Source organism: Salvelinus alpinus, chromosome 27, assembly GCF_045679555.1.
Source record: "Salvelinus alpinus chromosome 27, SLU_Salpinus.1, whole genome shotgun sequence".
Taxonomy (NCBI): Eukaryota; Metazoa; Chordata; class Actinopteri; order Salmoniformes; family Salmonidae; genus Salvelinus; species Salvelinus alpinus.
Window position 1 is genome coordinate 18653779 of NC_092112.1, and position 13269 is coordinate 18667047.

At 43.6% G+C, this 13269-nt stretch overlaps 1 protein-coding gene across 1 annotated transcript in view; it reads right to left on the reverse strand.

Moving 5' to 3' along the window:
* The window catches only part of enpp1 (ectonucleotide pyrophosphatase/phosphodiesterase 1), a 53117-nt gene that overhangs the window by 2920 nt on the left and 36928 nt on the right, over positions 1-13269 (reverse strand). Inside the window, exons 17-22 of the mRNA XM_071369625.1 lie at positions 6369-6456; positions 5688-5872; positions 5395-5434; positions 5108-5262; positions 2570-2705; positions 2288-2362 (exon numbers count right to left, since the gene is read on the reverse strand). Coding sequence (XP_071225726.1) covers positions 2288-2362; positions 2570-2705; positions 5108-5262; positions 5395-5434; positions 5688-5872; positions 6369-6456 — 679 coding nt within the window. The remainder of the gene's footprint in view (positions 1-2287; positions 2363-2569; positions 2706-5107; positions 5263-5394; positions 5435-5687; positions 5873-6368; positions 6457-13269) is intronic.

Here is a 13269-nt window from a genome sequence, read left to right on the forward strand (position 1 = left end):
ATATTGTACCATCCTAACCGCTATCCCATGACTGAGTGCCAAACGGTATCCTACAGCCCAGTGTTTAAAAAGCTGTGGTATTATTTTCCATCAGAGTAGACATGACACCACACCACATTAGCAACATTGTCTGTCTGGGAAAGTCAGGAACACACCTTAAGCTCTACTACCAACACATTGACGGTCTATGAGTAACTATACCACTAGTTGTTATAGGAATGTTGCATCAGGAGTGCTCATGTTCTCACAAATGATATTACGTGCCAAGCACAGAGTACAAAATGGGGTGGGATTTTGAACGTAACAAACTCCCCTTTTTTAGAATAGCATAGCAAGCAATCACTTTTGTCGAGCCAGTTACACAGAATGGAAAGTGAACAATAAAACACTAAAAGAGAGCTTAGGGAGTGGGCTGGGTTTTTACCGTGACCACTGCCTGATAATACGGTAACTCCCTGCGGCACAACTACTGTACACTACTGTCCCCTAGACAAAATGTAACAGAGATCCTATGTCTACTGAATAAATATGGCTCACTATGACCACGGTCAGATTACCATGTTAATTCACAGGGAAGCTTTTATGCTTTTAAGCTTTTAGAAACCCCGTGCTTCTACACCTGCATTGCTTGCTGTTTGGGGTTTTAGGCTGGGTTTCTGTACAGCACTTTGAGATATTAGCTGATGTACGAAGGGCTATATAAAATAAACTTGATTGATGTTGACAGACCAATCTGAGATATCTCAGTTGGTGTGAAAGAGTTTTAAACCCTGCTCCTAAATCTACAGCTTGTTGTTAAGAGTTAAATATTTACTATGGAGTCAGCTTTTTTCCACTATTCAACTAGAACCTTAGATCCTAGGAAAAATGGTACGATCTAACAGGAAATCAAACTGTCCTAGTACGTTATCTCAGCCGCTGGATCTTTGGGCTGAAATTTATACCTAATTGGCCAAGGCTAGTTCAAAATAGAATAGAGATGCAGGCTGGGAGTGTTAAATGCTGTAAGAGTAAAAGTAAAACTGACAGAAACTAAACGGAACAAAAATATAAAAACGCAACATGCAACAATTTCAAAGATTGAGTTACAGTTCATATAAGGAAATAAGTCAATTGAAATAAATTCATTAGGCCCTAAATCTATGGTTTTCACATGACTGGGAATACAGATATGCATCTGTTGGTCACAGATACCTTTCAAAAAACAAGTATGGGTGTAGATCAGAAAACCAGTCAGTATCTGGTGTGATCACCATTTGCCTCATGCAGCGACACATCTCCTTCACATATAGTTAATCAGGCTGCTGTTGATTGTGGCCTGAGGAATGTTGTCCCAATCCTCTTCAATGGCTGTGCGAAGTTGCTGGATATTGTCGGGAACTGGAACATGCTGTAGTACACTCCAATCTAGAGCGTTCTTGGTGAGTATGCAGGCCATGCAATAACTGGCACATTTTCAACTTCCAGGAATTGTGTGCAGATCCTTGCGACATGGGGCTGTGTATTATCATGCTGAAACGAGTTGATGGATGAATGGCAGGACAATGGGCCTCAGGATCTCATCATGGTATCTCTATATATTCAAATTTCCATTGATAAAATGCAATTGTGTTCATTGTCCATTTGTGAAGAATGTCCTGGGCTGGCGTGGTTACACGTGGCCTGCGGTTCTGAGGCCGGTTGGATGTACTGCCAAATTCTCTAAAGCGGCTTATGGTAGAGAATTGAACATTACATTCTCTGGCAACAGCTCTGGTGGACATTCCTGGAATCAGCATGTCAATTGCACGCTCCCTCAAAACATCTGTGGGATTGAGTTGTGTGACAAAACTGCACATTTTAGAGTGGCCTTTTACTGTCACCAGCACAAGGTGCACCTGTGCAATTATGTTGTTTAATCAGCGTCTTGATATGCCACAACTTTCAGGTAGCTTGATTATCTTGGCAAAGGAGGAATGCTCACTCACAAGGATTTGAATTTGAGATAAATAATATTTTTGTGCATATGAACAATTTCTGGGAGCTTTAATTTCAGCTCATGAAACATGGAATTAATACGTTACATATTGTGTTTTTATTTTTGATCAGTATAGTACAAACCCATTAGTCCAGTGAGAAAAATCTTACAGTAGGCCTATACATACATCATGCAAAGACACTGTGTCCTAAGAAGTAATTTCCTGAAGCTGCATCTCCATAAGAAATCACACATACCTTGTTGAGTGTTTGAGCTATTATTGCACAGTACTGGAGATTTTTCTGTCTTTTAGCCAGCTAGCCTGCTCACCTTTAAAAGCAGGGTACATGGGCGCAATGTTGCTGGTGAGTAGTGACTCTGCCTCTGTTCCATTGGCACCCAGATCTGAAACATCAACATTAATGAATCACTTACACACACTAAACACTAAACACTTCAATTCATTTAAATCATCAACTGGTCTTCAAAAGTTGTATGAGAACTATCCTGATTTAGTGTTAGAATCTGATGCACCGCTGGCTATATGCATGTACAGTAATATGGAGTAGGTATTTAACAAAAGGTTTGGGGTGTAACCTCCCATGTACTCACTGGGTGGATGCAGCAGGCCGTAGGACAGCGCAGGGTTGTCCTTGTATCTGACACAGTTCTGGCTGAAGAGCGGCGCCACACGGACGTCTGCACGGACACAGGCCTCCGCTACTGGACTCAGTGGCTGGACATTGTTCTGATGAGAGACGGGGACGAGAGAGATGATTCCAGTTCTTGAGCTCTTGTATTAGTTCTGTGAACCTGGTTTCATTCCTTATTGCAGGGTTCACTCAATATATACATTAGGATAGTGCTTTTCCCGTTACCTTCTCATCAGATAAAATAAAACCATGATTCATCTACTTTCCTTCCTCTTAATAGCTTTTAGACAGAAAGTAATGGAATAAAAGGAGGATGTTGAGATAGAACGAAAGCCATGGATAGATATACTGTAGAGACGTCCTGATTTACATTGAGGTTTTCACCACATAATGACAAACACAAGAAGCTGTGAAAGCCAGCACGAGTTAGGATGATCTACAGCCAGCTAGCAGGGCCTGGGCAGCAGCTCAACTCTCAGCACTTCACACATCTTTACAACTTATTTCATATCCTAGCCAAAAACACTAACTAGAGAAACACTAACTAGAAAACTAACCAGAGAAACCCTAACCAGTTATTTTTTTTAATTGAACCTTTATTTAACTAGGCAAGCCAGTTAAGAACAAATTCTTATTTACAATGACGGCCTACCCCGGCCAAACCCGGAATACGCTGGGCCAAACACGGCCGGATGTGATACAGCCTAGATTCGAACCAGGGGCTGTAGTGACGCCTCTAACAGATGCAGTGCCTTAGACCACTGCACCACTCGGGAGCCCAAGAGAAACTAACTAAAGAAACCATAACCAGAGAAACCCCAACCAGAGAAACCCCAACCAGAGAAACTCTAACCAGAGAAACCCTAACACTAACCAGAGAAACCCTAACCAGAGAAACCCTAACCAGAGAAACACTAACCAGAGAATCACTAACCAGAGAAACCCCAACCAGAGAAACACTAACACTAACCAGAGAAACACTAACACTAACCAGAGAAACACTAACCAGAGAAACACTAACCAGAGAAACCCTAACACTAACCAGAGAAACACTAACACTAACCAGAGAAACACTAACACTAACCAGAGAAACACTAACACTAACCAGAGAAACACTAACACTAACCAGAGAAACCCTAACACTAACCAGAGAAACCCTAACACTAACCAGAGAACCCCTAACACTAACCAGCGAAACCCTAACCAGAGAAACCCTAACCAGAGAAACTATAACACTAACTAGAGAAACACTAACCAGAGAAACACTAACCAGAGAAACCCTAACACTAACCAGAGAAACCCTAACCAGAGAAACCCTAACACTAACCAGAGAAACCCTAACCAGAGAAACCCTAACCAGAGAAACCCTAACACTAACCAGAGAAACACTAACCAGAGAAACCCTAACACTAACCAGAGAAACCCTAACCAGAGAAACACTAACCAGAGAAACCCTAACACTAACCAGAGAAACCCTAACCAGAGAAACCCTAACCAGAGAAACCCTAACACTAACCAGAGAAACCCTAACCAGAGAAACCCTAACCAGAGAAACACTAACCCTAACCAGAGAAACCCTAACACTAACCAGAGAAACCCCAACCAGAGAAACCCTAACCAGAGAAACCCTAACCCTAACCAGAGAAACCCTAACACTAACCAGAGAAACCCTAACACTAACCAGAGAAACCCTAACACTAACCAGAGAAACCCTAACACTAACCAGAGAAACCCTAACACTAACCAGAGAAACCCTAACACTAACCAGAGAAACCCTAACCAGATGAAACCCTAACCAGAGAAACCCTAACCCCAACCAGAGAAACCCCAACCAGAGAAACCCCAACCAGAGAAACACTAACCAGAGAAACCCTAACACTAACCAGAGAAACCCCAACCAGAGAAACACTACCAGAGAAACCCCAACCAGAGAAACCCCAACCAGAGAAACCCTAACACTAACCAGAGAAACCCTAACACTAACCAGAGAAACCCCAACCAGAGAAACACTAACCAGAAAAACCCTAACCAGAGAAACCCTAACCAGAGAAACCCTAACCAGAGAAACCCTAACACTAACCAGAGAAACCCTAACCAGATGAAACCTAACCAGAGAAACCCTAACACTAACCAGAGAAACCCTAACACTAACCAGAGAAACTCCAACCAGAGAAACCCCAACCAGAGAAACCCCAACCAGAGAAACCCTAACCAGAGAATCCCTAACCAGAGAATCCCTAACCAGAGAAACCCTAACCAGAGAAACATAATACAACAGTGCATCTCCAAGATGACATAATATCTATCTTTAGACATTAAAGAGAGCCAGAGTGTAATGGAGGTGGTTTAGAACCACGCTCGCGTGAGGGGTAACATTTCCTAAGATTCTGAAGACTTGCGTTAACTCCCCCAAGCAAATTCCTTGGCTTTAGCTAAGCAGACTAACACATACCTGGGTATGAATCCTGGTCGTTCACACAAGCACAAAAAGACTCACCAGTGGGTTAATTGTGTAGGCGACCCATAAGGGCATGAGAGTATCTTTGCTGTAACCGTTGATGTAGTCGGCATGGTGCAGGACACAGTACTCTGAATTCTCCTGGAGAACTCGAGGGATTCCATATGGTAGGTGAAGAGCCTTGGTTCCGGAATCTAAGGGAGGGGAGGGTGTGATAAAAAACACAATCAGTGACAAAATAGAGCCATGATTATGCTAACTGGAGTGTTTGGCAAAGCTTTTACTACTAAGCCATTACAAAGAGACCCCATGAAGTGTGTACTCACTGGAAATGTCTTTGATGAGTTGCCTGTTCATAGTCTTCTCCTGAAACATATATTTTCAGCATGTTAGTGTGTCTGTCAACTTCTCTCCCTCTAATGAGTGCTTCTGGGTTATCAATCATAAAGTGAGGATAAATATTCATTTCAATGAAGCACCTTTCAAACATTGAGGATTTAGAGTGTTATGGACAGGACAGACCCTCTGTCTACCCCTCCCCTCCCAGTCCTGCTCTCTGGGGATGGATGTGCAAGTTTGAGGATACACCCCCCTCCCTGATTGTACCCCCTGGTCATACCGCTGCTTTGGTGCGGGTGCTGCAGCTGCAGCCCAGGTGGTCAGAGGGGGCAAGGCCACTAGCCTCACAGGTGGAGTTAGAGGAGAGCTCAGCTGGGTACACGGGGCGGTGAGGAGGGTTCTTCAGGAGGTGGTTCAGACTCCCATGGGTCCCGTTGTTAGGAGCAGGGGGAACGTCCAACAAATCTGACAGGCAAAGAGAGAGGGTGATAGATAGAGAGAGAGAGAGACGGGGGGGGGGGGGGTAAAGTGATAGTAGAGAGTTGAAAAGGTATTTTCTTTAACTGACTAGATTTGATCTAATGGGCTAACTGTACAGAACAACTGTGTGACTATGGACTTTGTTTCCAGCGGTGGTGCTGTGGCCTTCTCAACTGGCACATCCTCTTTGAAACGTATCACAATGTTGAGAAATAGTCTCGGGAGTTCTGTATAGAAGAGGTTGAAATGATGCTATAATGAATGTAAAGCCAGTTCGGCCTGCTGAAATAGTTTCACTTTAGAGAAGTAATATGTAGCCTGGGTATCAGTCTGTTTAGATATCATTCCACTCCTTTGGCATGACAATTCCATCAGGAGTTGGCAAGAGAGCAGAAACAGACTGGCACCCAGGCTAATCTTTTCTAGTTATGCAACAGGACATTGTCCCCATGTTAAATGATCCATTGACTAACAGGCTTACCACACAGGAGGTTGTAGACTTCAATGTTTTCAAAAGGTGCAACTTGGGTCTTGTATTTCAGCCCTGGTCCATAACTGATAAAAATGGCCTGAAAAATACAAAAACAAACTTAATTCACTTTCACTAGAATAAGTGACACATGAATAGATGTGCTATTCATGACAGTGGAGTAGACATGTTAGATATGGAGAGAAGAACAGTGGAGTAGACATGTTAGATATGGAGAGAAGAACAGTGGAGTAGACATGTTAGATATGGAGAGAAGAACAGTGGAGTAGACATGTTAGATATGGAGAGAAGAACAGTGGAGTAGACATGTTAGATATGGAGAGAAGAACAGTGGAGTAGACATGTTAGATATGGAGAGAAGAACAGTGGAGTAGACATGTTAGATATGGAGAGAAGAACAGTGGAGTAGACATGTTAGATATGGAGAGAAGAACAGTGGAGTAGACATGTTAGATATGGAGAGAAGAACAGTGGAGTAGACATGTTAGATATGGAGAGAAGAACAGTGGAGTAGACATGTTAGATATGGAGAGAAGAACAGTGGAGTAGACATGTTAGATATGGAGAGAAGAACAGTGGAGTAGACATGTTAGATATGGAGAGAAGAACAGTGGAGTAGACATGTTAGATATGGAGAGAAGAACAGTGGAGTAGACATGTTAGATATGGAGAGAAGAACAGTGGAGTAGACATGTTAGATATGGAGAGAAGAACAGTGGAGTAGACATGTTAGATATGGAGAGAAGAACAGTGGAGTAGACATGTTAGATATGGAGAGAAGAACAGTGGAGTAGACATGTTAGATATGGAGAGAAGAACAGTGGAGTAGACATGTTAGATATGGAGAGAAGAACAGTGGAGTAGACATGTTAGATATGGAGAGAAGAACAGTGGAGTAGACATGTTAGATATGGAGAGAAGAACAGTGGAGTAGACATGTTAGATATGGAGAGAAGAACAGTGGAGTAGACATGTTAGATATGGAGAGAAGAACAGTGGAGTAGACATGTTAGATATGGAGAGAAGAACAGTGGAGTAGACATGTTAGATATGGAGAGAAGAACAGTGGAGTAGACATGTTAGATATGGAGAGAAGAACAGTGGAGTAGACATGTTAGATATGGAGAGAAGAACAGTGGAGTAGACATGTTAGATATGGAGAGAAGAACAGTGGAGTAGACATGTTAGATATGGAGAGAAGAACAGTGGAGTAGACATGTTAGATATGGAGAGAAGAACAGTGGAGTAGACATGTTAGATATGGAGAGAAGAACAGTGGAGTAGACATGTTAGATATGGAGAGAAGAACAGTGGAGTAGACATGTTAGATATGGAGAGAAGAACAAAGTAACCACAATTTCACCATCTCATTTAGTTAACATTTCCCTCCACCTATGAAGGAGTCAAAACCACAAATAGACCATGTGTAAACATCAGAATAGCTAAAAGTAAACCGTGTGGGAGTTTAAGTACTTAAATGACCTTCCAAAAAGGTGGGTTGAAAAGCAATTAACATTTTGAAATAATCATAAGATCAGCCTTAAAGCGGCAATCAGCAGTAGAAACGATAACAAGGGGACTCCCAGCTCTTGTTTAAGTAAAAAGCTGAGAGATGGGGCTGGAGAAATCTACCACTCTCAAATTCAGAGCTATTGATGCAAGGACTAACCATCCATGAAATCAAAATGATAGTTTTAACCATGTTGCGGCTGTATAGTGTTTGGTCACATTTACTTTGTTTACAAACATTTAAGTAAAACAAACTTATATTTTGGGTTCTGATGGGGTATGACAGTTTATGAGGCATTCATAACTTGTATTCTTCATGAGTCAATGGGCACATAATTAATTTATAAGTCCAAAAATGTATGTAGTAACTGCTGATTGCCCCTTTAAAAAGTGGGTGGCTACTAAATGAAATAGGTGATGTCGCTACTTGCTAGCTGTGTCTGCTTTTCTTCCGGTCTGCAGCAAGACACACAGAAGATATTTTCAGCAGACTTTCATTTGACTCATGCACCTGTTTTATTTAGGGTAGCGAGTAAAGTCACAGGGATAATTATACCAACACATTCCAGGTGTGACCACGTCTAGAAAGATACACAGACCTATTATAAACATAAAGACTAACAGGGAGATGCCAGGGAGACGTCTAGTAAACTATAGTAAACATAGCTATGATAAAACACAACACAAATAGGAACAAAGCATACTGTTATAGGGGATGGTATTTCAGCAGGCTTATTGTGGGAGAGATTTTCTAAGGCTGGAAACATACACAGACCGATCATAAAGACTAACATGGAGATCTAGTAAAACCTAGTAAAAATGTACATGGGAAAACAACTCCGAATGGGAGGACATTGTACTGTTATAGGTGATGGTATTGCAGTGGGTTTACTTTGGGAGAGACTTGACTCTCTCGGAGGACACAGCTTGATTTAACCTAAAGAATGTCAGGCATGATTTAACAAACTGGGGCTCCTCTGTAGTGGCCTGCTCCCAGATCTGTTTGGGACTTCCGGCGCCGAAAAGAGATGGCTGCCTCGCTTCGTGTTCCTTGGAAAATATGCAGTATTTTGTTTTTTTACGTGTTATTTCTTACATCGGTACCCCGGGTAATCTTAGGTTTCATTACATACAGTCGGGAGGAACTACTGAACATACGATTAACGTCAACTCATCATCGTTCCTACCAGGAATATGACTTTCCCGAAACGGATCCAGTGTTTTGCCTTCCACACAATACAATGGATCTGATCCCAGCCGGCGACCCTGTGCGACGCCGAAAAAGGGGAAAACGTGGCGGTCTCGTGGTCAGGCTTCGGAGACGGGCACATCGCGCTCCACTCCCTAGCTTACTACTCGCCAATGTCCAGTCTCTTGACAATAAGGTTGATGAAATCCGAGCACGGGTAGCATTCCAGAGAGACATCAGGGATTGCAACGTGCTCTGCTTCACGGAAACATGGCTAACTCAAGGGACGCTAACGGAGTCGGTGCAGCCAGCTGGTTTCTTCATGCATCGCGCCGACAGAAACAAACATCTTTCCGGTAAGAAGAGGGGCGGGGGGGTATGCCTTATGATTAACGAGAAGTGGTGTGATCATCATAACAACACACAAGAACTCAAGTCGTTCTGTTCACCTGATCTAGAACTCCTCACAATCAAATGTCGACCGCATTATCTACCAAGGGAATTCTCGTCAATCATAATCACAGCCGTATACATTCCCCCCCAAGCAGACACATCGATGGCCCTGAACGAACTTTATCTGACTCTTGTAAACTGGAAACCACACACCCTGAGGCTGCATTCATCGTAGCTGGGGATTTTAACAAGGCTAATCTAAAAACAAAACTCCCTAAATTCTATCAGCATATCGATTGTGCTACCAGGGCTGGAAAAACACTAGACCATTGTTATACTAATTTCCGCGACGCTTATAAGGCCCTCCCCCGCCCCCCTTTCGGAAAAGCTGACCACGACTCCATTTTGTTGATTCCAGCCTACAAACAAAAACTCAAACAACAAGCTCCCGCGCTCAGGTCTGTTCAACGCTGGTCCGACCAATCTGAATCCACGCTTCAAGACTGCTTCGATCACGCGGATTGGAATATGTTCCGCATCGCGTCCAACAACAATATTGACGAATATGCTGATTCGGTGAGCGAGTTCATTAGGAAGTGCATTGACGATGTCGTACCCACAGCAACGATAAAAACATTCCCAAACCAGAAACCGTGGATTGACGGCAGCATTCGCGTGAAACTGAAAGCGCGAACCACTGCTTTTAACCAGGGCAAGGTGACCGGAAGCATGACCGAATACAAACAGTGTAGCTATTCTCTCCGCAAGGCAATCAAACAGGCTAAGTCTCAGTACAGAGACAAAATCGAGTCGAAATTCAACAGCTCAGACACAAGAGGTATGTGGCAGGGTCTACAGTCAATCACGGATTACAAAAAGAAAACCAGCCCCGTCGAGGACCAGGATGTCTTGCTCCCAGACAGGCTAAACAACTTTTTTGCCCGCTTTGAGGACAATACAGTGCCACTGACACGGCCCCCTACCAAAACCTGCGGGCTCTCCTTCACTGCAGCCAACGTGAGTAAAACATTTAAACGTGTTAACCTTCGCAAGGCTGCAGGCCCAGACGGCATTCCCAGCCGCGTCCTCAGAGCATGCGCAGACCAGCTGGCTGGTGTGTTTACGGACATATTCAATCAATCCTTATCCCAGTCTGCTGTTCCCACATGCTTCAAGAGGGCCACCATTGTTCCTGTTCCCAAGAAAGCTAAGGTAACTGAGCTAAACGACTACCGCCCCGTAGCACTCACTTCCGTCATCATGAAGTGCTTTGAGAGACTAGTCAAGGACCATATCACCTCCACCCTACCGGACACCCTAGACCCACTCCAATTTGCTTACCGACCCAATAGGTCCACAGACGACGCAATCGCAACCACACTGCACACTGCCCTAACCCATCTGGACAAGAGGAATACCCATGTGAGAATGCTGTTCATCGATTACAGCTCAGCATTTAACACCATAGTACCCTCCAAACTCGTCATCAAGCTCGAGACCCTGGGTCTCGACCCCGCCCTGTGCAACTGGGTCCTGGACTTCCTGACGGGCCGCCCCCAGGTGGTGAGGGTAGGTAACAACATCTCCACCCCGCTGATCCTCAACACTGGGGCCCCACAAGGGTGCGTTCTGAGCCCTCTCCTGTACTCCCTGTTCACCCACGACTGCGTGGCCATGCACGCCTCCAACTCAATCATCAAGTTTGCGGATGACACTACAGTGGTAGGCTTGATCACCAACAACGACGAGACGGCCTACAGGGAGGAGGTGAGGGCCCTCGGAGTGTGGTGTCAGGAAAATAACCTCATACTCAACGTCAACAAAACAAAGGAGATGATTGTGGACTTCAGGAAACAGCAGAGGGAGCACCCCCCTATCCACATCGACGGGTCAGTAGTGGAGAAGGTGGAAAGTTTTAAGTTCCTCGGTGTACACATCACGGACAAACTGAACTGGTCCACCCACACAGACAGCGTTGTGAAGAAGGCGCAGCAGCGCCTCTTCAACCTCAGGAGGCTGAAGAAATTCGGCTTGTCACCAAAAGCACTCACAAACTTCTACAGATGCACAATCGAGAGCATCCTGTCGGGCTGTATCACCGCCTGGTACGGCAACTGCTCCGCCCACAACCGTAAGGCTCTCCAGAGGGTAGTGAGGTCTGCAGAACGCATCACCAGGGGCAAACTACCTGCCCTCCAGGACACCTACACCACCCGATGTCACAGGAAGGCCATAAAGATCATCAAGGACAACAACCACCCAAGCCACTGCCTGTTCACCCCGCTATCATCCAGAAGGCGAGGTCAGTACAGGTGCATCAAAGCAGGGACCGAGAGACTGAAAAACAGCTTCTATCTCAAGGCCATCAGACTGTTAAACAGCCACCACTAACATTTAGCGGCCGCTGCCAACATACTGACCCAACTCCAGCCACTTTAAAAATGGGAATTGATGGAAATTATGTAAAAATGTACCACTAGCCACTTTAAGCAATGCCACTTAATACAATGTTTACATTACCCATCTCATATGTATATATACTGTACTCTATATCATCTACTGCATCTTGCCATCTTTATGCAATACATGTACCACTAGCCACTTTAAACTATGCCACTTATGTTTACATACCCTACAGTACTCATCTCATATGTATATACCGTACTCTATACCATCTACTGCATCTGCCATGCCGTTCTGTACCACCACTCATTCATATATCTTTATGTACATATTCTTTATCCCTTTACACTTGTGTGTGTGTGTAAGGTAGTAGTGTGGAATTGTTAGGTTAGATTACTGTTGGTTATTACTGCATTGTCGGAACTAGAAGCACAAGCATTTCGCTACACTCGCATTAACATCTGCTAACCATGTGTATGTGACTAATAAAATTTGATTTGATTTGATTTGACATTTGGCCTGAGAATGGCCATACAGGTGTAGGATCTTTAATTTGAGCCAGTTTGCTACAGCAGGAAAATAATCCTGCAGCTACAGGAAATGTAGATTATAATGGACTTTTTTGTAGGGGTTGATACATTTTTCAGCAAATCAAGTCTGAAATTTTAAAGTGAAAATTACAAACGTTAGAAGCCTTTTAAAAACTCAAATACACTATAAGTTTGCTTTTCCTGCCACCCAGGACCTATATACTAGGTGGTGTCACCTAGTAAGAGCCCAAAAATGGTCAAAGACTCCAGTCACCCAAGTCATAGACTGTTCTCTCTGCTATCGCACTGCAAGCGGTACCGGAGCGCCAAGTCTAGGTCCTTAACAGCTTCTACCCCCAAGCCATAAGACTGCTGAACAATTAATCAAAAGGCCACCCAACCTATTTACATTGACCCCCCCACCCACTTTGTTTTTACAATGCTGCTACTCGCTGTTTATTATCTATGCATGGTCACTTTACCCCTACCTACATGTACAAATTACCTCAACTAACCTGTACCCCCGCACATTGACTCGTTATTGTTATGTAATTTTCTTGTTACTTTTGAGTAGATTTATTTTTCTTAAGAAAATATTTACTATACAAACAAAACTATTTTTCTTGAACTGCATTGTTGGTTAAGGGCTTGTAAGTAAGCATTTCACGGTAAGGTCTACCTACACCTGTTGTAGTTGGCGCATGTGACAAATCAGCAACAAAATGGTAATCAAATTGAGATCCTATATCTGTAGGAGATGGCACAATCAGAAATGGGACTCAGGCTACCTCTCTGTAGTGCTTTCATCATAGAACTTCATCACATCAAAATAAAAAATGAGTGAGTTGTGTTGTTTAGCTAATCTCCA